The 25,934-nt window shown below is 43.2% G+C and overlaps 1 protein-coding gene across 3 annotated transcripts in view; it reads right to left on the reverse strand.

Moving 5' to 3' along the window:
• Positions 1–12,261: 12,261 nt before the first annotated feature.
• The window catches only part of POLK (DNA polymerase kappa), a 143,156-nt gene continuing 129,483 nt past the window's right edge, over positions 12,262–25,934 (reverse strand). For all 3 annotated transcript variants that reach the window (XM_040341254.1, XM_040341238.1, XM_040341245.1), the window contains 2 exons: positions 19,211–19,262; positions 12,262–14,682 (listed from right to left, as the gene is read on the reverse strand). In XM_040341254.1, the coding sequence (XP_040197188.1) occupies positions 14,598–14,682; positions 19,211–19,262 (137 nt within the window). In that variant the 3' untranslated portion in view covers positions 12,262–14,597. The remainder of the gene's footprint in view (positions 14,683–19,210; positions 19,263–25,934) is intronic.

Below are 25,934 nucleotides of genomic sequence, written 5' to 3' on the forward strand. Positions count from 1 at the left end.
GACAGGAGTAGCACCCAGTGTGGTCTTCTGATGCTCTAGTAATGAGTGGTTATTGGAGTTACCTTTGTCTTTCTATCATCTGGAACCAGTCTACCCATTCCCCGCTTACCTCAACAAGGCATTTTCCTTCACACAACTGCTGCTCACTGTTTTTTTTCTCTTTTTCGGACCATTCTATGTAAATCCTAGACAGTGCCAGCCCAAGACATTGTGCTGCCTGGGACCAAGAATGAAATGCTGCCCCCCCCCCAGAAAAAAAATCACGCCAACCAAAAGGCCCCTACATTCATTATTTTATATCATGATAACTAAAGGGGACCCGTCATGGCTCTATACATGTATAAAGGAGTATAAAGAGGACCTGTCATTGCTCTATACATGTATAGGAGTATTAAGAGGACCTGTCATGGCTCTATACATGTATATAGAGGACCGTCATTACTCTTTACATGTAAAGGAATATCAAGAGGACCTGTCATGGCTCTATACATGTATATAGGACTATAAAGAGTACTTGACATGGCTCTATACATGTATAAAGGAGTATAACGAGGGCCTGTCATGGCTCTATAGATGTATAAGGAGAACCTGTCATGGCTCTATACATGTATAAAGAAGTATAAAGAGGACCTGTCATGGCTCTATACATGTATATAGAGGACCTGTCGAGACTCTTTACATGTAAAGGAATATAAAGAGGACCTGTCATGGCTCTATACATGTATAAAGGAGTATAACGAGGGCCTGTCATGGCTCTATAAATGTATAAAGAGGGCCTGTCATGGCTCTATACATGCATATAGGCGTATAAAAGGACCTGCCATGGGCTCTATACATGTATCCAGGAGTATAAAGGGACCTGTGAATTGCCGGCGGCCACAATGTCTTTTGCGCAAACTAATCAATGTACGCTAATTGTGTTTTTTTTTTTTGGTACCAAAAATATGTAGAAGAATACATATTGGCCTAAACTGAAGAAAATCGTTTATTTTTTTGGGGATATTTTTTATAGCAAAAAGTTAAAAAATATATATTTATAGCACAAAAAAGAAAGCTCTATTTGTGGGGAAAAAAGGAACGGGCTGGCGGGCATCAGTATGCTGCCCCCCTAAAAGTGCTGCCTGGTACCCATGGTACCACCCGGTCCCATCATAGGGCCGGCCCTGATCCTACAGATGGTTGTGCATGACAATCCTAGTCAGCAGTTTTTGAAATACTCAGACCAGACTATTTGGCACCAACAACCATGCCACGCTCAAAGTCACCTAAAATCGCCCTTCTTCTCCATTCTGATGCTTGGTTTGAACTTGAGCAAGTCGCCTTCACTACGTCTAGATGCCTACATGCATTGAGTTGCTGCCATGTGATTGACTGATTAGCAATTTGTGTGACCAAGCAATTGAATAAAGTGGCCGGTTAGTGTATGTTACAGAGCCTGCTCATTCCGCCCACAGTAAAAGTACTGTGGGCAGTCTTAAAGAAGAGGTTAATATAAACACCCACAATAACAAAATGGCCTAACTACTGGCGGTGCTTAGTAAGCATTTTGTTCTCCATCTTGGCCTATGAATCATAAAATACGATGGACCATGAATTTAGGAAGAGGTGTGGTAGGATCTGATTCACTGAATGTTTTACAGGCATGGGAAAATACTTCTGAACACGAAGGCGATTGTATACACAAGGAACTGCATGCAGTTTTCAGGTGAAATATTATAACTGGAACCTAAAGCTGTCTATCCACCATGCAATCTGATTGTAAATATACCTGCAGACTGCCAACAACTATCTAAAAATAAATCATAAGACATTGGCTTTTGCTGCTGTCAATCAAATGCAGTGAGGAGGAAGTGGAGGGCGGGGCTAAGTCCCGATGTGCAAGTCTATAAGTCGCAGGTCCATAGACACACAGCTCAATAGTGCGCAGATGGTGTGTGCTTCCATAGCAAGCATCTTGCTATGGGGACACATGAAGAAATGGAGGAGCCAGGATCAGTAATTCAGGGACCCAAGAAGAGGAGGATTTGGGCCGCTCTGTGCAATACCACTACACAGAGCAGGTAAGTACATCTGTTTTTTATTTTAATTTAATAAATTGCCTTTAGTAACCAGGGCCATCTTAATAGCATCATGGGCCCCTGGGCAAAGTAATGCTACGGGTCCCCTACAAGCCTGCCCCAATTTACACACATACTCTCAAGAATGAAAGTACAATATTTCTACTTTACAGCATGTCACTTGCCACCGTCACCTGCCACCAGATTCAGCGTGTCACTTGCCACCGTCACCTGCCACCAGATTAAGCGTGTCACTTGCCACCGTCACCTGTCATCAAATTCAGCGTGTCATTTGCCACCTGTCCCCTGTCACCAGATTCAGCGTGTCACTTACCATCCATCCCATCACCAGATTCAGCGTGTCACTTGCCACCCATCCCGTCACCAGATTTAGCGTGCCACTTGCCACTGGTTCCTTGTCACCAGACTCAGCGTGTCACTTGCCATGTCGCCTGTCACCAGATGCAGATTGTCACTTGCCAAGTCACCTGTCACACGTTATGGATTGTCACCTGCCACACATTGCGGATGGTCACTTGCCACACGTTGTGGATTGTCACTTGCCACATCACCTGCCACACGTTGCGGATTGTCACTTGCCACATGGGGAGCTGACAGAGAAGATGGGGGGTTTGGCAGAGAGGAGGGGGGTCTGGCAGAGAAAAGAGGGGTCTGGCAGAGAAGATGGGGAGTTGACAGAGAAGATGTGGAGCTGACAGAGAATAGGGGGGTCTGGCAGAGAGGAGGGGGGGGTCTGGCAGAGAGGAGGGGGGGTCTGGCAGTGAGGAGGGAGGTCTATCTTTCGGGACTTTGTTTCCCATGATGCTTCCCCAGTGTCTTCTGATTGCCCCCCTGCTGTGGCCAATGGGGATAGTGGGCAGTGTCGCTGCAAACACATTAGAGCCGTGTTTTGTGTTCTACGCTCGGCTGACAGGAGAAAGGGGAGGGAGAGAGCGTGGGGGGAGTAAGATACATCCACAGCCCGCCTCTCCCCTGTGTCATTTCGCTGCTGCCAAGTTCTCTGGTAAATCAACCCGCTTTACCAATGATTGGGGGGGCGCTCAGCAGCACCAACTACAGCTTCTTCCTGGTGTCATCTATCCCCCCGCCAGCCACTGCCGCCGCACACCCTCATAGGGATGCTACCGTAACTTTCCAGTACTGCATCCACCTAGATCGGAGCCGGCCCTGATGGGGCCCCATAAGACGGCCCTGTTAGTAACATTATAAAGCCCAAGGACCTGTGTCAACAGGCTTTCAAGTCAGAAATGTCTCTCTTAATACAAGTCAATGAGAATGCAAAAGCAGCTCAAATACAGTTCAGAAAGAAGTCAGTTGCAGGCCAAATAGACCTGTCAATGAACTACTCAGAACTGATGTTCATAAATCAATGTAGGCCCTTAAGATGGCCAAACGCACTGTACATCCCTTTTTATATTTCATAACTTCATTGCATATACATTGTAAAGGCTATTTAGATTAAAAAAGCAGAAAAAAATATACAATTTTCTAGTCTTTTTTTTTTAGAAGGATCAGGAAAGCGAAACAGACTTCAGCCAGTAAAATATGGCATTGCAAATTGCAGTCTGTGTTTGATAAACAAATAACTATTGTATGTAGTGCAATGGTCTACCTGATGAAACTACTTGCTACAGCAAGGGTTAAAATACTCTTTGCTACCTGAATGCTAGAGAGCCAGACCTCCACTCAACAGAGAGGGCATTGATCTAGGTCATTAGCAGTTCAACACACCCCCTGCTGGTGGCCTGAACCAGCTGCGTTGTGTTAAGCAGAGGTCTGGCTCTCTAGCATGCTGCTGACACAGGATATTTTAACAATTTCAGCATCCAACAGTAGTGTTAAAAAAAGAATCCTATATTTATTACGAATAATGCAGCCTGGCCACAATACCTTAACCACTTAAGCCCGGACCAAAATGCTGCCTAAAGACCCAAGGGGTTTTTCACAGTTCGGGACTGCGTCGCTTTAACAGACAATTGCGCGGTCGTGCGACGTGGCTCCCAAACAAAATTGGCGTCTTTTTTTCTCCACAAATAGAGCTTTCTTTTAGTGGTATTTGATCACCTCTGCGGTTTTTATTTTTTGCGCTATAAACAAAAATAGAGCGACAATTTTGAAAAAAATGCTATATTTTTTACTTTTTGCTATAATAAATATCCCCCAAAAACATATATAACATTATTTTACGATACGTATTCTTCTACCTATTTTTGGTAAAAAAAAATCGCAATAATCGTTTATCGGTTGGTTTGCACAAAATTTATAGTGTTTACAAAATAGGGGATAGTTTTTTTGCATTTTTTTTTTTTTACTACTAATGGCGGCGATCAGCGATTTTTTTCGTGACTGCGACATTATGGCGGACACTTAGGAAAATTTTGACACATTTTTGGGACAATTGTCATTTTCACAGCAAAAAATGCATTTAAATTGCATTCTTTATTGTGAAAATGACAGTTGCAGTTTGGGAGTTAAACACAGGGGGCGCTGTAACATTTAGGGATCACTGTGTATGTGTTTACTAGTGTAGGGGGGTGTGGCTGTAGGAATGACGTCATCGATCGAGTCTCCCCTATAAAAGGGATGACGCGATCGATGCGCCGACACAGTGAAGCACGGGGAAGCTGTGTTTACACACGGCTCTCCCCGTTCTTCAGCTCCGGGGAGCGATCGCGACTATAAACGAATAGCCGCGCCGTCGTCCCGGATCGCTCCTGAAGCCACGGGGACCGCCGCATGTACGGGGGGGGGGGGTCCCGATCGGACCCCCGACCCACGTCAAGCAGGGCACGTATATATACGTTGATGTGCCTGCCTGTGCCATTCTGCTGACGTATATGTACATGAGGCGGTCCTTAAGTGGTTAAAGGGGTTGTAAAGGTACATGTTTTTTTGCATAGAATGCATTAAGGTGAAAAAACACCTCAGCATTAGCGGCCCCCCGCGCCATTTATGCGCAAGCGTCTCGGTCGGCCTCTCGGCTCATTCATTGGTTGATTAAAAGCAGCGCAGCCATTGGCTCGCGCTGCTGTCAATCATATCCAATGACGTGGCGGGGCCGAGTGACACAGTGAGCGGCTATAGCCGCCAGCTGTATGCACGCCCGCAAGAACTTTCCACCATGCGAGAGAGCTTGCATGAAGGTGGAAAGTTCTTGCGGGGGAGCCGAGACAGTCGCCAAGGGGAACCCAGAAGACCAGGTTCGGGGCCACTCTGTGCAAAACTAGCTGCACAGTGGAGGCAAGTATAACATGTTTTTTATTTAATATTACAAGAAATTTCAAGTTGTAAACCAGACCTAGACCTTACAGGTGGCCTGGTAACTAGGCTTGGAGAGTATCATTGGGGAGAATGAGAAACAAAGGTAATGTTTCTTAATAGTCAGAGAGGGAGATAACTTTGCTGTGCGTTCCTTAGGATTCTTCTGTTGACGAAAATGGGTGCTTTTTCCACCAGTATCATCATTGGCCCGGATTCAGAGATCTGCGCTCTATTTGGGGAGGCGCAGGGCAACGATTTTGCCCTGCGCCCCCGCAAATATTTTGCGCTGCCCTCGATTCACGGAGCAGTAGCTCCGTAAATTGCTAGGGAGCGCCGGCAAAATTGCCCGGCGTAAGCGCGCGCAATGTAAATGATCCCGCCGGGGGCGGGAATCATTTAAATTAGGCACGTTCCCACGCCGATCGTAAAGCGCATGTGCCGTCTGGAAACTTTCCCGACGTGCATTGCGGCAAATGACGTCGCAAGGACGTCATTTGCTTCAAAGTGAACGTGAATGGCGTCCAGCGCCATTCACGTATCACTTACGCAAACGGCGTGAAATTCAAATTTCACTGCGCGGGAACGGAGGGTATACTTTAGCATTGGCTGCCCCTACTATTAGAAGGGGCAGCCTTACGCTAAAGACGCCGTACGGAAACTCAGTAACTTGCGTACGCAGGGCCCGCGCAACATTGTGAATCGGCGTAAGTATGCAATTTGCATACTATACGCTGACCACAATGGGAGCGCCCCCTAGCGGTCAACGCAAGAATGCAGCCTAAAATCTGCGTGGCATAAGAGCCTTATGCCACGCAGATTTTAGGCTGCAGTCGGTGTAACGAGTTCTCTGAATCAGGAGAACTCGTTCCGCCGGCGCAACTCAGCAATTGCGCTGCGTAACTATGGTTACGCAGGCGCAATTGCTTACTGAATCTGGGCCATTGATGATATTATCAAGAGTTGCTCCAAAGAGATGTTGTCCCTTAAAGGCAATTTTGCAAAGAGCTTCCTAATGATGTTGTAAAACGAAATGTTTGTCGAGGTGCTTTCCGGTCACGTCACTTTTGAGTCATGGCTTTCTTTTTGTTTTTCTCCCAACAGAAGTGAAACACAAGCCAATCACTGAGCATGAGTCAGGCAGTGTGCAGATCCCATCAGCATCTTATGCGAGCCATCCCTAGTGCATGTAAGCAGGCAATTTGTGTTTGTTTTAACAACTTTTAATAAAGAAGTATTAAACTATTTGGTTCCCTTTCTTTCATTCCCAATGGGATACCATGGTGGAGAGGAGGATGCAGCTAAATAAGTCTCCCGATTCTTCTCTATTTAAGCAAGCCACAGGATTTTTCAACTAAGCACTATTAGACCTTTTTAATTAACCTCCCTGGCGGTATGATTATGTCAGATTTTTGCATCTCAAAGCGGTACATTGTTTTGCATAGAAATTTGTCATTTTCTATTTTAGGGCTGTAATTCTTAGGAATAACACGCTTAAATCTGTCCAAACTAAAGTCCAGTAGATATCCCGGGTAGGATGAAGTTTGAAATGCTAAATCATAAATTATAATAAATAACTATGAAAAATAATAATAAAATGAATTTCCTCACGATTCACTATCGCTCAATTCTGCAAGTGTTCTAATTTACTATCGCCGTTTTCTAGCTTTCGACATAAAGGGACACTTTTTGGGTACCATGGGCAATCTCAAGTTTCCAGGCAGAAATAATAGTATATATAATATAAAAGGGCATGCAGGGCACTGGACAAAGCACTAGGGACAAAAAGGGAGGCAAAATTACATCATACAGTAATGTAAATTGTAAGATTACAGTGTATTGTGTTATGAATTTAGTACTTTTTGAATTTGCCGCCGGGCTCTGCCCCCATGCGTCGCGACGCTCGCAGGGAACGGAGCCCAGCACACAGAGCATCGGGCAGACGACACAGCAGCAGGACATCGCAAGATCCTGGTGACAAGGTAAGCAGATCCTGAGATACAATCCAGAGTGTGACTCGAAGTTACCGCTAATGGTACTGAGATTTAACCTCGAGCCACACTCGGGAATACCACCAGGGAGGTTAAAGAGGTCATGGCTATCTGGTGAGTAGGTTATCCTATTCAAGCCCATTGGGTGTGTAGTTTGAATCTAAGTGGTGGAAGAATTGTATTGTACATCAATAGACTAATTGAAGATACTTCACTGAAGATTTTATGGACTGTCCAAAGGACACTTGTACTTTCATTGTTTCCTAATTTAGCACTTTGCTTTTCATGTATTATATGTGGTCTTAATTGGTATAATTAACATAATCACTTGCACATTCACACAGTGGGTTTAATATTCAGATTTAGCGCCCCCTATCACTTTTTCTTTTCAAAAGGGATTTCACAGCCTAGCACTTCAATCAAAGTGTACTGACAAGAGAGACATGTGGAGGCTTCCTAAAGACCGCTAAAACGGAAACTTAAAGTTATCTGGTCCACATTCCATAAGCAATGGATCAGCAGTGGTTGGATCTCATTTGAAAGATTTTGACAAGTCTAACATAGTATGACAATGTAAAGTTACAGCCAGGATTGGGTGAAGGGCATGACCTGCCAGCAAACACAGAGCTCTAGAGGGGGCTAAAGGCGTGTGTTTTATTGGAATAGTAAGCAATAGAGTGAGAAACTGCTGGATCCAAAATGGGAATAGAACACTTTTGCACAAAATCCTCACCAAACAGGTACAAGGATATTAAGTGCATGGGGAGAGCACACAGCTTATCACAATGCATCCAATCCTCAAGATCTACTTGGGTCTTTGGAAGCAGGAGCAACAGCAGGGAGATGCTGCTTTGGTATTGACACTCCACCCGGCTGAAAATGTTAGCACTAAGTCCCACAGTGATAAGCACTTTGTGGTAGAAACCTGTTGACATACAGAATAATGGCACCCACGTAACCTATGTAAACGAGGGAGCGCCCATTGCTCAGCCCCACTGGCCTACTCACTATGTGAGTGTTTAGAAACTGAGGTAGTGACAGTCACTCTAGCCCTGGGAAGGGCTCTACTGCTAACTTTTATAAGAACAGAGTTTGGATAGCGGCCAATGAGGAACACAGTGCCCAAAGGACATTTCTAGGCTATGAGCACAACACACGAAAAGGTAGAGACGTCCAAAAGCCAGGCTAAAGATGACCATACCAAATAGCAATCAAATCAATAAGCTCCATCAGTGATGCTTGAAGAAAGAAATTGAAGAATTAAAAGAATAAAAAAATGCCAACAAAAAAAGTTTCTTTGTTTAACACAGCAGTGCTGCAGAAAAAAAAAATGTCCATCCACCTAGGATACTACCGTAGCAAATAAGGTAGGCGTGCTTGTAGTGGGAGGGGTATTCTGCGTTGGCAAACAAACAACTATGGGCCAGTGTCCAATACTTCTGTAGGTGGCAGTATAACCCAAAGGTTAAAAAGACTTATTGTGCCCTTCAATGGTTAAGAAATACAAAATTGGAAATTTGATAATAGAAATTAAAGTGGAGTTTCCATCAAAAATATAAGTTTGCTTTATATTGTAGCTTAGACCTGAAAAATAATAATAATAAAAAAAAAAATTTACTCACCTCGAAATGCCTGTTGCTATGCGGTCCCACAAAATCTGCCTTCCTATTCACCGAGGATCCTGACGTCGGCTCCCTCGGCTCCCAGGATGCCGTGCGCTTCCCCTGTGTCTCCCGGCTTGTTGATGTTTATGGGTTGCCATCACAACACTGTGCACTTTCGCCGCCGCCGCTGCTCGTTGTGATGGCAACCCAAGTGTTTGACGGCACGGCGCTGCAGTTCTATTGCGGATGCATGAGAATGGGGCGGGACGGGCGGCCCTTTCAGCTAGTCATCCACCGTCATCCACAGTATTCCCGGAAGTAATTGCTTGTGGGCTTCACAAGCAAAATGGGAACCATCTACACACAGGAATAAAAAGTGTGCGTTCGGAATAAGTCGGCGGAACAGCGGCACTTTTAAACCTAGTAAGTGACACTATAAATACATCTAGAAAGAGAGATGAAAGGATATTGTTTGAAAAATTGAAAAATGTGGTTGGAACCCCGCTTTAAGAAATGTTATATTATGAAGTTAAATCCCTTTGCAGCAGAAATAGCCATCAAACTACTGAAATATAGAAAAGTACCAGGAGAGGTGATGATATGAATTAATGAAACTTTATGGAGGAGTAAACTTTAACAGCTGAGATACAGCAGCAACAAATTCCAAATATAAAATCAGTGATCTATAAAACTACAGCCCGGGGGGCGGATGTGGCCCTTTGCTTGCCTTTTATCTGACCCTTGAGGCAATATTGACACCAATGATGGGGCACCAATCCCCTACTGACATTATCAATGGGGCACTATTCTTCCTATTAATACCAACAATGGGGTACTATTTTTCCCATTAAAATCAATGATGAGGCACCGATACTGGAGCATTTTCTATGCACACTGGCCACAGTGTGCCCCCCAAAGCATGAAGAATAGTAAACTGGCCCTCTGCTTAGAAAATTTGGAGACACCTGATCTAACTAATGTATCCTATCTTCAAAGAGAACTAAATAAAAATTACTATGTTGGTTTGAAGCAACAATGACAATTTTAACATTGAAATTTGGAACCTTATTTTCAAGAGAGTGCAAATGATTATCAATGTGGTCACCGGAGAGACACAGCTCAACCATGGATCAGATTTTCTTTTTACATAATGCTGGGAAAATTATGGGGAATGATGTCAATTTATACCACATGCCTATTGATTACACACTGTCAGAAAACACCTACAGAAATGTGGATTCTCTACTAATTTGATAAGATGACACAGAGACAAGAAGTAAAAAAAAAAATGTTTTAACTACAAGAATCAAGAGAAATTACAGTGAGCAGTAAAAAACTGAGGCAGAGAGATGTCTTGTCATACATGTTGTTCAAATGTATGTAAACCTACAGTATATCTATTTTTAGTATGTTTAACATCATGCCTCACACTGTATAATGTTTTCCTAAACAATTTTTTGCTGGAATCAATCTATCTGAAGTTTCTTACCTGGAGAACCTGCAAGTAACGGCACTTTCTGTTGCAGTTTGACAATGCGAGGCCACTGCCTTGCAATTAGTAGCAGTGTGTAGTTCAGCCCGCAGTATACAGAACAGTTTTTAGAATGTTTAGCTTCATCTTCTAAAAACTGGTAAACAGTGGGGATAATAATTAGTTAATCCACTGTAGATTTTGTAAATTTGCACACTTACAAAGAAATTAAGGGTCTATAATCTTCATCATAGGTGAATTTTACACGATAGAGACCCAAAAAACATGATACAAATGTTATACATTTAGTTGCAGTTCAGTGAGTAAAAAGAGGAATTTAATCCCCAAGCAAAACATGACTTAGTACTTGGTGGAGAAACTCTCGTTGGCAAACACAGAGGTAAGACATTTCTTGAAGTTGGTTACCAGGCCTGCACACATGTCAGGAGGGATTTTGGTCCACTCTCCTTTACAGATTTTCTCTATATCCTTAAGGTTTCTTGGCAACTTGTTTAAGCTCCCTACATAGATTTTCTATAGGATTACTCCGTGATCACTCCGTGACCTTTATGTGCTTCTTCTTGAGCCACTCCTTTGTTGCCTTGGCGGTATGTTTTGGGTCATTGTCATGCTGGAAGACCCATCCACAACCCATCTTCAGTGTTCTGGCTCGGGGATGGTTTTCATCCAAGATTTTACAATACATGGCTCTGTCCATTGGCCCCTCAATGTGACAAAGTCATCCTGAACCTTTATCAGAGAAAAAGACCCAAAGCATAATGTTTCCACCTCCATGCTTGACTGTAGGGATGTGTTCTTAGGGTCATAGTCAGCATTTTTCTTCCTACAAAAACAGCGAGTTGAGTTAAAGAGCTTAATTTTGATCTCATCTGACCACAGCACTTTTCCCAATCCTTCTCTGAATCATTTAGATGTTCATAGGCAAGCTTCAGATGGGCCTATACTTGTGTCTTCCTGAGAAGGGGGAACCTTGCGGGCACTGCAGGACTTCAATCCATGGCAGCGTATTGTGTTACCAGTGGTTTGCTTGGTAATTGTAGTCCCAACTGTCTTGAGATCATTCACAAGCTCCTCCGTATAGTTTTGGGCTGATCCCTCACTTTTCTCATGATCATCCTTACCTCATGAGGTAAAACCTTGCGAGCAGCTCAGGACCGAGGGTAATTGATGGTTATTTTGTATTTCTTCCATTTGCGAATAATCGCTCCAACAGTTGTCTCCTTCTCACCCAGCTTCTTGTTGATGGTCTTGTAGCCCATTCCAGCCTTGTGCAGGTCTACAATCTTGTCCTTGATGTCCTTTGGCAGCTCTTTGGTCTTACCCATGATCGTGAGGTTTGAATGGAAGATAGATTCTGTGGAATGGTATATTTTATACACATAAGACACATGTCATTATGAGCACCTTCTTAAATTGACAGGACTAATCTGTGTACCACATGAGCATATACTGTAGCCAGTCTGTGGGAGCCAGAATTTTTGGTTGGTAGGGAATAAAATACCTTTTTTGCTCACTGAACTGCTGCTCAATTTATAACATTTGTTTTTTTCTGGATTTTTAAATTGATATTCGGGCTATCATTTGAAAATACATCTATGATAAAAATGATAGATCCTTCATTTCTTTGTAAGTGGGCAAACTAACCAAATCTACAGGGAATCAATTAATTATTTTCCCCACTGTATAAACAATTTATTAAAGTAGTAACAATTTCAGAGCCTTTTAGAAAAGAACCAACATCCAACTTAATATAAATTAATTCATTTAACAGCTTACTCAACAAAACAAAAATACAATATAATTAAATCCCTTTAAAAAAATAAAGAGTCATCCAAAAATACAAATTAAAACATGTTTTGTACACATGGTTTTAATACAAACTTATATATATTTAACAAATAAAACTATTAAAAGTAACAATTGGCTCATTATTTTGACAAATAAATAGTAAATAATAAAAAAAGAGTGTGTAAACAGATTCCACAGACACAATTTCTCAACCAGTTTTGCTGTTGTTCCACTGCCCCCCAAACAATCCGCCGCCCATATCAGCATAGCTGATTTCAGGGTTGGCCTGGGACCTTTACACAGCTCTATGCCCTCCAGCGTTAAAATGCAGAGGGCTCTAAATCTGAGCACCCCCTATAGAGATCTGCTTTAAAATGCAATATTTTCATAACATACACGCTTTGTTCCATGCTGTTGCATAGTAAACCTTTGAGGTATATAATATATTTTTACAGAGTTTCGAAAATCTGCTCCATTTTTTTTTATAATGTACTGGCTTGATGGTCATTACTAATATACACAAAATTAGGAAACATTAAATAAACATTTAAATCCATACATTTTTGGACCTCATTATGATGACATGACTTCTCTAAATCGATCCACAATCATTTCACCATGAATCGTTAAAAACACATGTCAACTACGCAATTGGATTGATAAATTCAGTTAAATAAATATTTCAGGTAAAATAGGCTTTTCATATAAATATCCACGGCATAATTGTTAAATTAACATCACTAGATTCATGGAACCATGTTTACATTAGAATAGATAACAAGGAACATGTAAATAAATAAGTCTAGAATCCTACCTGTGCAATGATCTGGCAGAAACAGTTTGGAAATCGTACCATAAATGCATTTGCAAAGACATTTTATTGCATCGTCATCCAAAGAATATCTATCCTGTACCACATAACTCATATATTTGTCTCTCCTTAAGTTGGGGATTTGAAAGCATAACATTTTTTGTCTGACAAAGCAGATGCTAAAAAAAGGATATGAAAAAAAGCAATTTTAAAATATTACTCCTTACAAATTGTGGCTGTAGGAACTATTGAATTATCCACTGTGGCTCTAGAAAAAATCCTCGTTGCCACAGTGGTTTGGTTCCTCCTACAGCTGACAACTGAATGTTCATGTAGTTGCAGTATCGCATATGCCTAAAGTTACCCCAGAGTAACAAAAATTTCCTACCGAGTACAACAAATGTTTCAGAAACCTGTACAAAATGAGGGAATAAGTACTATTTAACATAACCCTATCATCACTTTAAAGCTGACCATAGACAGGTCAAAATGTGGCCAGTTCAGCAGGGACAAGTCAAATTTAGACCAGTGTGTGCCAGTTCCTGTTTAACAGAAGTCGATCTTTAGATCAACTTATGCCGAAAGGACAGGTTGGAGAACTTTTATTGATCATCAGCTGCTGGCGCTGATCAGTGTATTCTGACAAGAATACGATGTCCCAGCAGGGGGGTGTCTCTATTTACATCATAGCTATGCATCTATGGCCAGCTTTAGCCAGGAAGTCACCTATAAAAGAAAGGGAATTTACTTACCTTTATAGTGGCCTATGTATTGAAGAGCCACTGCCTGTTTTCTACATCCAGCTGTGCAGAATACTTGCTCCCTCTCTGGCCATTGAGGTTCCCCCTGCCAGCTTGTATGTCATTACAGGACGTACAAGCTGCTGAGAGGGACCATATAGACTGTCTCGGGAAGCAAGACTCATCTGATGGTTAAATACTTGCCACGGCGATGGCTTTTTTTTATTTAATAGAAGAGCTGCCAGATAGGTCAATTTGAAAACACTCATTTTACAGGTGACCTGTAGTGACTGGGGTCACTTTAAGATGTTAACTATTCTTCTACACATAAATAATGAAGCATAGCCTTAATAGCTTTCTGAGCCTCATTAGATTTTTAGTCCTAAAGCTTTGGCACCAGCCAAAGTTTTTTTTCCTAAGCTTTGAGGAGTCTGAGGAAGGCATAGACATGAAATATTATCAGAGCACTGGCTATGGTTGTGGTATTTATGCCAGTCAAGATTCCTCATTTTACATACCAGAAGAAATATCACAAAGAGGCGAGACGAATTTACCAAAGTGTCTTACAGTAGAAATATATATGTGGCTTACACCAATGAATTGGAATATCACCTTTATCTCAAAGCTGTACAGGAAACTTAAACTGGACAATATGACTGATCCTTATGGGGCACCACATGCCAATATTCTTTCAGAAATGTTGATAAACAGGGTTTTTATATGAAATACCACTGCATACCATAAAGCATATCACAAATAAACATGATAACATCTAAGTACTGTGGTCTTCATAGTCACTGTATTTTGAAAATATAAATTCATGTAACCTTAAAAATTATTTTAAAAATCTTTCAATGGTATTGCTGGGACGGTTGGTCTTGGCCTTCTTGGAAGCAGGATTCTGTTGGGTTGTGCCTGGTCTGGGAAATCAAAAGAAAAGAAAATGTAAGTAAACTTTAACCCAAAATATAAGTCCAACAAACACTGTCCAGACCAATATACCTGTAGTAAACTGAGTGGGATGGTAATCTCAATGATCTCCGCTGGTTTCAAGTCCAGCTCCTAGCACATTCTGTGTCATTGACCGGCTTAATTAAAGGCGTTGTAAAGGCATAAGGTTTTTCTTTATCTTCAGGCATTCTATGCATTAAGATAAAAAACCTTCTCTGCATAGCAGCCACCCCAGCACCCCCTAGTAACTTACCTGAGCCCCATCTCTCTCCAGCCAAGTCCACAAGTGTCATCCATGACACTCCTCCTGATTGGCTGAGACACAGCAGTGGCGCCATTAGCTCCCACCGCTGTCAATCAAAGTCAGTCAGCCATTTAGGGGGGGGGGCAGGTCAGGCCTCTGTGTCTGAATGAATACAAGGAGCTCTGACTCAGCTGGGGTGCCCCTTTAGAGAGCTGCTGGCTGAGGGGAGCACTCCATAGAAGGGAGGGGTCAGATGCAGCAAACAGCGACCAAAGAAGAGGATCCATGCTGCAACGTGCAAAACTAATTGCACAGATCGAGGCGAGTATAACATGTTGTTAGTTTGTTTTTTAAAACAAGACTTTACAATCACTGTGAGTTTCCCAACCAACTCCAACGCAAATCAACATAGTCTGAATACCACCCGTATTCACAGAAATGTCATATCAACACCAAAAGCGGTAATGCAAGGGTATATAATATGTTGCCCAGGTTGGTGCAACCTTTCCTACCTTATTGCAGAGTTTCCCTACTATTGCCCAGTGCATTCAAAATGAGAATGGCTACCAACCATAAAGTTATGTACTGAAAGATATGGTCTCATTCATGACTTGTCTCAAGCACCACACCGATTTCATTTACTTATTAATTACAGTTTTTTTTATATAGTACTGACAAATTACACAGCATATTGTCTGTTCACATCAATTCCTTCCCTCAAAGGGCTTACAATCTAAGGTCCCTATCCCAATATGCATAAATGCACATACTAGGGCTCATTTAGAAAGAAGCCAACTAGCCATGATTTTGGAGTGTGGGAGGAAACCGACCCACCCGAGCACAGGGAGAACATGCAAACTGCATGCAGATAGTGTCCTGACCAAGATTGAATTAAGTGGGGAAAGGTTAAAACCACTGTCAGTTTCTTTTTTGCCATCTGTATTTACTGGGGAGCTTCCCCTTAACTTCCTGTCCTGTAGACTTGACAGGAAGTGAGATGATTTTGTTGATGAGAGGGAAATGCCCTCTTATGCCGCGTACACACGACCGTTTTTCATGATGAGAAAAATGCAATTTTTTAAATTGGTCGTTAAAAACGGTCGTGTGTAGGCTCCAGAGCATTTTTCTTGACAAGAAAAATGGCCATTAAAAATGTAGAACCTGCTCTATTTTTTCTCGTCGTGAAAAACGGTCGTGTGTAAGCTTTAACGATGGGGAAAAAACATGCATGCTCAGAAGCAAGTTGATGAGACGGGAAATTAGCATAATCAGCCCAAAGGGTGGCGCCATTCGAATGGAACTTCCCCTTTATAGTGCCGTCGTACATGTTGTACGTCACTGCGGTTTGCTCGAGCATTTTTTATCACGATCGTGTGTATGCAAGGCAGGCTTAAGAGGAATCACGTCGAGAAAAACTTCTTTTTTTTTCCATGACATGAAAAACGGTCGTGTGTACACGGCATTAGACTGGTGTAACAGGGACACGTGTCCCTATTGAAAGATTGCCCCTCTATTCCTATTCTCTGGGTAACTCAATATTTTTGATTTAACCTCAGCTTCATTCCCAATGAAATTTGGCATCAGGGCAATTACAGAGAGTGGATCGTCCTAGCAGAGGGCAAATTATAACGATCAAGCACAAAAAAAAAAGGGGGGGGGGGACATTTTTCACCACCAGAAATCAATGGGCCAAACTGACCCACAGACATCACTTCCGGTGCGGGTGCCCCTGTGAGCGTGCATGTGCGAGAATCCCAGCCGTACTACGACAGGCCTTGACATTTATGTAAAAGACATTGTGTGTTGGTCGAGTTACCGACATGCTTCTTTGTCTGGCACATATGAGTGGTGCATCCTTTTTGGATGACCACTGGCTCCTGTGTGCAGATGGACCTTCTGCTTATAGTAGAGTGGCTCTTTTCCTATATGGACTTGTTTGGCTTGCCCCATTATTTTAGTATTTTAGTTATTGGGGGATATAGGGCAGCTTCACTTCCTGGTTCCCTACTGCGCATGCGTGAGTGGCCCTGCACGTCCTCACTGGTCCCTGCTGTCTTCTGGGACCTGTGTGTCTCCCAGAAGACAGCGGGGGGAGGACAGAGTAGGCCCTGGAAAGTGGCGTAGGTCACCTCAATCACCGAGATGATCTATGCACGGAAGTGGGAGCAAATACCTGTTTAAGACAGGTATCTGCTCCCTCCTCCCCCCTGAAAGGTGCCAAATGTGAAACTGGAGGGGGGGGAGGATTCCAAAAAGTGGAAGTTCCATTTTTGGGTGGAACTCTACTTTAATGTATTATAAATGAATGGATATTGGTACTAATGGTACATTTCTCACTATTTACATAATGTTATGGATGCATGCCGAGCTGCCTTAAAGAAGCAGAAGCCTGCGAAACGTGTCGACTTCTCTGCATATCAAAGCATTCGTTTGAACTTTGTGTACCAAGTATCAATCATGGTCAATTACAATATGACAAAATGTTGTTATTAGATTGTGATTTTTATCTGAATCTTTGTAATAAAATTCGTAACTTTATTAAAATCCTTGCGGTTGTGCTTACCTTGGTGACAGACATCAACACACCCGATAAAATCCCAGCGGTGTCTCTCTCCAATATTTTTCATAATTCTACCAAGGATGTGGATGTGTTGGTCTGTCTCTAGAAATTATCCAACAAACTATATATACATCTCTTGTATCATGTCTGCATGATACAAGGAGATGGTCAGAGACTGCAGACATAGTACAGGAGATGGTCAGAGACAGCAGTCATGATACAGGAGATGGTCAGAGACAGCAGCCATGATACAGGAGATGGTCAGAGACTGCAGACATGATACAAGAGATGGTAAGAGACTGCAGACACGATACAAGAGATTGTCAGAGACTGCAGACATAATAAAAGAGATCAATGCAACCTCACCAGTGCCCATCAGATACAGCCTGCCTGGGCCCATCAGATGCAGCCTGCCTGTGCCCATCATGCAGCCTCACCAGTTCCTGTGGATGCAGCCTCTCACCAGTGCCAGTGTCCATCATGCAGCCTCTCACCAGTGCCAGTGGATGCAGCCTGCCATTGCCCGGATCAGAGCGGCGATTTCCGTGTGTCACGGAGCTGAATTTGAATTACTTTGATCACGTCACACTGATTCAATGTCCCAGCAATGAATCAGGCATGACATTGTTACTACGGCCGAACAATTCAGCTATCTGACACAGGGAGATCGTCGCTCTGCAAGGAGGAGGGAGGGGGAAGACTGTGCCTTGAGCCAGGATGACACCCCACAATGGGCTGCACCTGCCGACGTGGCCACCGCTACTGTGCATGTTCGATTTTCGGTGCTATTTTTGTCAATATTTTTCTTTCGACACTGTGTCTCAGTTTATTTTCAGCCGCCAAAATTTCGGTGCATCCCTAGAAAAAATGCTAAAGCATCAATGACCTAAATTACCATTTATTGGTTACCTAAGCAAATATGTTGTAGGCTGCCATCAGAGCCAAGTGATGACAAGCTCTGTATTTCTCACATGACGGTTGTAATTTGACGTACTTCAACCATGACATTCAGCCGTTCAATAGTGTTTTTGTTTAGGTGTTTGGCACAACATAAAACAAGGTATTGCCCCGAGGAATGTTCTTGAAGTAAGACATACTGACAGGGTGTGTCTAGGCAGCGACAGCTCTGCCTACAAAAATTGTCCAGGTAAGGAGACACAAAGTTACATTTAAAAGAAGAAATCCACGTGCAGATATTTTAATAAAAACATAATTGCAGCTTTGGCCAAGGTAACAATGCATATTCCATAACTGTAGGATCCTCCTGAAAGTTAGAAATTACCGTAGTAGGCACCACAACTTCAGTGATTGCCACTAATTTCCAGGTCCTGTGCCAACCGGCTTCCCTGCTGCATTGTGAACACAGGAGTCCGCCTGCTTGGCACGGGCATCATTCTCAATGATTACAAAGCATGAAATATCCATACCTGGAATTCATCTTTATGGGAGGCAAGAACCAATATGGGCAGCTGATGAACTACAATTCCACCATCCCCCACAGCATAGAATTCAGGATGACCTTTTTTAACAGCATTTTTGAACGTGTAAGAATAAATCTGATTGGTCACCAAGGCCGACATATCTGTGCTTTTCACATTTTCCACAAGGAAACACCATTGTAAATGTTGCTCCTAGTGTTCTACACATATCACATTTTTTGGAAATAGATATAAGCAATAAGACAAGGCCTTACCTTTTGGAACGTAATGTTGATTTATTGCTGGTGCTTCCTTTTCCTGTACTGCCTGGTTAAAAAAAAAGGAACCAATTAATCTACTTTTGTCAGAATACAAATTAAACCCGTAATATCTGAAATTGTTTTAATTTCAAAATCTTGATTTTCCCATTCATTATTATGTCATCAGATGCAAATGAATATAGAATTCAAAATGTGGAACGACAAGTAAAAATGTGAACATCAAATTGTAGCAATGAAGGCTGTGTTAATGCGGAACTTCAACCTTACCCCCAGTCTTGCATAGATTTGCACTGGAAATGCTTACTTTGATTTCACTGCACATTCTGAGCGTCCCACAGTGTGCATTAGAAGCTGCAGCAAATAGATAGAGCCTGCCTCATTTCCTGGCTAAAGGACATCCAGCATCATCTGTCTCTTTTTTTTCTCAGCCTTACTGTTTCTTGTTTGTTCCTTTCATTGATTACATTTCAGTTCTACTAATCATGGAGGCTCAGCTACATGTGGTTGTTACCTAGGGTAGTCTGTATGCAAATCCAGACTGTGAGACCCCTTTCACACTGAGGTGCTTTGCAGGCGCTATAACACTAAAAATAGCGCCTGCAAAGCGCCCTGAAAGAGCCGCGCCATTCACCCCAGTGTGAAAACTCGAGTGCGCTGTCAGGGCGTCAGAAAAAGGCCCACCAGCAGCTTCTTTGCAGCACATTAGGAGCGGTGAACTCACCTCTCCTAAAGCGCCCCTCCCCATTGAAATCAACGGCAAAGCGCTGCGGCAGCGGTGCTTTTTCGGCCGCTTGCAGGGGTTAAAAGCGCCCCGCTAGCGCCCAAAAAGCGCAGCCAAAACAATGATAAAGTGCTGCTAAAAATAGCGGCATTTTACAGCCGACGCCCCGGACGCTTTCAGTGTGAAAGCAGCCTCAAGGAACGCCCACTCCTCCAGACTGACCCCCACCCAGCAATGCATTTTCATATGTGCAAAAATTATACCATGAGCAAGCCCACTTCTTGCATCATCTGAGTTGATGACTCTTGAGATGAGTACTGAAGCAGGGTGCTTTGGTATTTTAAGATAGAACCCTACTGCCCAGCAAGTATTATGGTGTACAGTGGGCCTACCAGTGAAAGTTTGCAGTAGTCCAACTGAATTTCAAGAGAGGATGTCACCAAAATACAGCTTTTATAAATAAAAATAAAAATGAAAATTAAAAAAAATATCAAATAATAAAAAAAAAAAATCTGAGAAAGAAGTGTCATTGCTAGTCTCCTGAAAACACTATTTGCTAGGCTGTATGCCGAGCCCCTGGATTCAATGTTTTCTAAATTACGAATGAAAAAAATCTGAATAAAGGCAGAGGTTATTCTTTGCATAACTGATCTGGATGAGTGCACTCCCTGTGTAATTTGCAGGAATAAGCTGTCAGTGAAAGGACATGACCAGGTGATGCAAAGGACAGAGAGTCTGGTGCTTTTTCTGTCTTTCAGGCAGCAAAAAAATGTCCTGTGGGCCAACAGATGGACAACCCTGCATTAGAAGCAGGAGGATCGTTGTAACAAGCAGGCAACTGGCATTTTCAGGAGGCAAAAATAAGAAACGTCAGCCTCCAGATTTATCGCAACAAGTTCTGAAGTTTTCCCCAAACGTATAAATATGAATCCACAGTTCTGATTAAAGCCTCCCATGATTTTATTGCCATTGTGGCTAAAGGGTGTTTCTGGGAGTGGAAGGGTAAGTTACGGGAGTCATATAGGAAGGCAAGGCTAGCCCTACCATGGGACCCAATGGGACCATGGTTCCAGGCGGCATTTAGGAGGGGGCGGCAGCCCGGCCGGTAAGATGTTTTTTTCTTTTTTTATGAGAGGAGACTCGTAGCAGAGAGCAGAGCGGAGCAGATGCTGGTCGGCGTTGCGCTGTGCGCTGTCTCCTGCACTGGTTGCTAAAATTTCTTGCCGACCGTCACCTAGCAACCAGTGATGTCAGAGACTGCAGCCGCCCCAGCATTTACAGCGCTCAGCCTCAGCGCCAATGAATTGGTCCACCCACCTCTTCCATCTCCTGCATGAGGGAAGTGTGGGCCTGAGGAGAGCTGCCTGTGCAGCTGTGGCCGGCCCCGGTGACGGAGAGGGGGAGGGGGTGATCGGGGAAGATATACAGTACAGATAGCCCGCGGCTCTCCTCTCCCTGTCACAGCGCCGCTGCTCCATTTACCAGAGAACTCGGCAGCGGCACTATGACAGGGAGAGGAGAACTGCAGGCTGTCTGTACTGTATATCACCCCCGATCACCCCCTCTCTGTCAGCTGGAGCTAGAAGAAAGAGAGCGGCTCTAATTGGACTCACCATGAAGCCGCCTTGCTTCCTGCTTTCCTCTCCATGATTGGCCACAGCAGAGGGCCATTCAGAAGACTCTGGGGACTGGGGGCATCATGGGAAATGTAGTGCCTTAAGAGTGGCAGCCCCAGCGTGTCCACAGACACCATGCTAAAGCCCCCAGCATGCAAGCACTAATTGACACTTTTTGTAGCTGCTGACTTTTAATAAACATAAAAAATTAGTGGAACACCCAATCATTTAAAAGTTTTCCCCTTCTGTACAGTAACTTTGGTGGCCCTTTAAGGCTCACTGCTGCATCTCTACAGAATTTGTTCATGACCAAAGACAATCTGATAATAAATGTATTAAATACAAACTTCTTCTAAAATGAACAATCGTGTACGGGAATCATTCTCTTTATCTCATAATAACCACTTGAAACTGTGAGTGAGATAACAGCATTTATTGAATAATGAAGCCATTAGAGGGGCTATATTTGCTGAAATTTTATTTAAAACAAATCAAATAAAAATCCACTGCCTGTACTAATGCAGATTTTGTAACTAATAAATGAGCAGAGACTCATGACACAAAAGCAGATTTAGCAGACTTCACTCTGCTCAAACAACATACAGTCTTTCCCTTAACATGCCTCTTCGTTAAAGATACTCATATTGAAAATCCAGAGAACCAACTGCACCCTCTGTATAGAAAGTTGCCAAAGTTAAAACAGAATAATAACTTATTGAGTTGGTCAGGGCCGGCAGAAAGGGGGCTGCAGAAGGGGCATGTTGCTTTTTTTGTGGAGGAGGGGCTACCCGAGGGAGGAGTCTTCTTTTTCCTTCACCCATAGAAGCCTACAATTGGACGTTAGAGAGAGGGGCGCCTGCTGAGAACACACCTTCTTTGCAGCATGGACGCCCATTATGGAGTGAGGTCAGACTTCCTGTCTTCATCCCTCCCCTTGCCCTTGTCATGTGACATTTCAAATGACCAAAGACTAGACAAGGGAGAAGCTGCCTTCATTTCTGGATCAGCACCAGTACAGAGAAGGAGTTCTGGACTGTAAGTACACAGGGTGATGGGAGCAACTCGGCTTCAGAGCTCCCCCTCCTTCTCATAGCCACCCTTCCACCATCAGAGCCCTTCAGGCCCCTCCCTCCTTTAGATCTACACAGAGAGCTTATGGTACCTGATCATGTCCCCTAACTGCCCATTTTTATTACTATAATAAGGAAAATTACATTTTAACCGAATATATTTCTTCCGTCACTCTCCAAACTCATATATTGGCACATGCTCAAACTGTTGCTAGGCAGGGGGTAGATATTGCAGATTTCTCTACATGCATATGATAATGTTGCACCTAACATAACAATTTATAAAGTTGCTAGACTCCAGTTAGAAGCGGGGCAGCTGCCGTGCCACTACCTAAAAGCCAAGGCTACCCACTAGCATTGTTCAGCTCAAAAGTGGCAGGCCCTGGAATTTGAAAGCAATTAACAGTGCAATGCATTCCCTCCTCCCTTTCTGCAGCCAAAAACTAATGTCGTGCAAGCCTCAGTTGTCCTAGTACTGAGCTGTATTGCAGGAATTTCACAGGTTACATAGTTGCATAGTTAGTCAGGTTGAAAAAAAAAAGACACAAGTCCATCCAGTTCAACCATAAAAATGTTTATATATATATATATATATATATATAAACAATCCCATATACCCACGGTTGATCCAGAGGAAGGCAAAATAAAAAAATAAAAACAGCAGAGCATGATCCAATTTGCTACAGCAGGGGAAAAAATTCCTTCCTGATCCCCCAAGAGGCAATGGGATTTTCCCTGGATCAACTTTACCTATAAATGTTAAAATCCAGTTATATTATGTACATTTAGGAAAGTTTCCAGGCCTTTCTTAAAGCAATCTACTGAACCACCTCTGGAGGGAGTCTGATTCCACATTTTCACAGCTCTTACTGTGAAGAAACCTTTCCGTATTTGGAGATGAAATCTTTTTTCCTCTAGACGTAGAGTACCCCCTTGTTTTTTGTGTTGACTGTAAAGTGAATAACTCAACACCAAGTTCACTATATGGACCCCTTATATATTTGTACATGTTGATCATATCCCCCCTTAATCTCTTCTTCTCAAGAGTGAATAAATTCAGTTCCTCTAATCTTTCCTCATAGCTGAGCTCCTCCATGCCTCTTATCAGTTTGGTTGCCCTTCTCTGCACTTTCTCCAGTTCCCCGATATCCTTTTTGAGAACTGGTGCCCAAAACTGAACTGCATATTCCAGATGAGATCCTAGTAATGATTTGAACAGGGGCAAAATGATATCTCTCTCTCTGGAGTCCATACCTCTCTTAATACAAGAAAGGACTTTGCTCGCTTTGGAAACCGCAGCTTGGCATTGAATGCCATTATTGAGCTTATGATCTACCAAAACCCCCAGATCCTTCTCCACTACGGTTACCCCCAGTTGTACTCCCCCTAATATGTATGATATATGCTTATTCCTCTCCCCCAAGTGCATAACTTTACATTTATCAACATTAAACGTCATTTGCCACATAGTCGCTCAATTAGACAGAGCATTGAGGTCGGCTTGTAAATTGTCGACATCCTGTAAGAACGTTATTGCACTGCATAGCTTAGTGTCATCTGCAAAGACAGAAATGTTACTTTTGATCCCAGACCCAATATCATTTATAAAGATATTAAAAAGTAAGGTATCTGAATTGATGTTAGTCTGAAAAAACTTTGACAACATCTGGTATGCACCACTGTCAGGAGCATCTAGCGCTCCTGTGCCTCATTCCAGCATCCTGGGTTTGATTGTGGCATTCTCCTGTCTGTCCACCTGCAAGGTGATTGATGGTGACTAGGGATGAGCTCCGGCGTGTTCGCACAGTCCATGTGCAGAGCCCGCCAGGAAGTCAGCATGGTGCTGCACTAATCACAGGCAGGGAGACATTGTCCCGATGCGCGGCTGCAGAGATAGGGAAATGTCTTACTGCCTGTGATTAGCGCAGCACGGTGCCGACTTCCTGGCGGGCTCTGCACGTGGACTGTTCGAACACGCCGGCGCTGATCCCTAATGGTGACCAGTCTCTGGGTGGAGACCAAACCTGATTTAAGCTAGCCAAGCCTGCAGTCTCATGCTTGTGAGAGAGTATGTTAATGTGTGTAATACCTGATCAAGCTACCTGTTTGTCTGCCCTGCTCTGCTAGATTGGATTTTCCTGTGTATGAACTTAGATCAGATATCAACTATTTTCTGGACTCTGCTTGCCTTTTACCTGGACTGTTGTTGAACCACTCTGCCTGTCTGCCAGCCACAAGTACCTGTTTGCTTTGCTCAGTTCACGGATTCCCTGGCATGGTGGCCGGGCACTATAGCAGTGAATATAATTCCTTGGGGGCAACCCAGTACCGGCAGGCCTGCTTGCCTTATGGGCAAAGGGGCTGCTAGGTGGAGAACACAGTAGCAAGCTATAGCGTCTGACCATCTGTGTTTGGGGAAAGCCTGACAACCACCCTCCCTCCTTCACTATATGTTTTCCACACATCATCCACTTGTAGGCTCCATGTTCACTGAGCGATAAGCGTTGATAGATGGGGATGTAGTGCCTAGCTGTGGATGGTGAGCACAGGTGCCCAGTCCACCCATGCTGCGGACAGCCTGATAAACTCCACAAGAGGCTTATAGCTACTGCAGACAGTGCACCTAGTGGTATGAACATGTAGGGCAGTATGTACTCAGGGACAGATGCCTGGAATGCAGATTTCTTGCACCATCCAGCTGCAGCAACTGTCATAGGGTTTGACTGGCTGCTGGCAGTGGGGATGAATGGGTAACTGTGCCCTCTGTCTACAGTTTAACCCCAGAGGCTCATGCACTGGAGCTAAACACTCAGAGTATGGGGCCTATAAGTGGATGTGTGCAAAATATACATGTGCACAGTTCAACCTTATATTAAATATTTCCCAGTTGTACAGGCTCATCTCAGGTTCAGAAACTGCCTATTCTAAAGTTATTGCAGACTGAGCTTCCCACAGGGTGGGCACAGGGCCCTTGACTAAAGCAATGAGACAGAGCACTATGATGTATGTACAGGGTTCTGCTTCCCCCTCCCACCAGCCATCATTGACTGCAATTAGTTCCATAACTGACGAGATCCAGTAATGACATCAATAGGAAATATGTTTCAACTACTGAGCAACTTAAAAGGCCTAAAATAGCAAGGACACTTGTTGCGATGTTATAGACTTCCTTTGACCTCAAATGAAGACTGGTCAGTTTGTCTGTGATAGCTGGAAGATATCACAAGTGTTCTTGAGTTGTATTTAATAACTAAACCTTAAAACAGAACATGTAATATATTGCAGCTTACCAGTCCTTAGATGTGGTGGCT

This window comes from Rana temporaria, chromosome 1 (assembly GCF_905171775.1).
Source record: "Rana temporaria chromosome 1, aRanTem1.1, whole genome shotgun sequence".
Classification (NCBI taxonomy): Eukaryota; Metazoa; Chordata; class Amphibia; order Anura; family Ranidae; genus Rana; species Rana temporaria.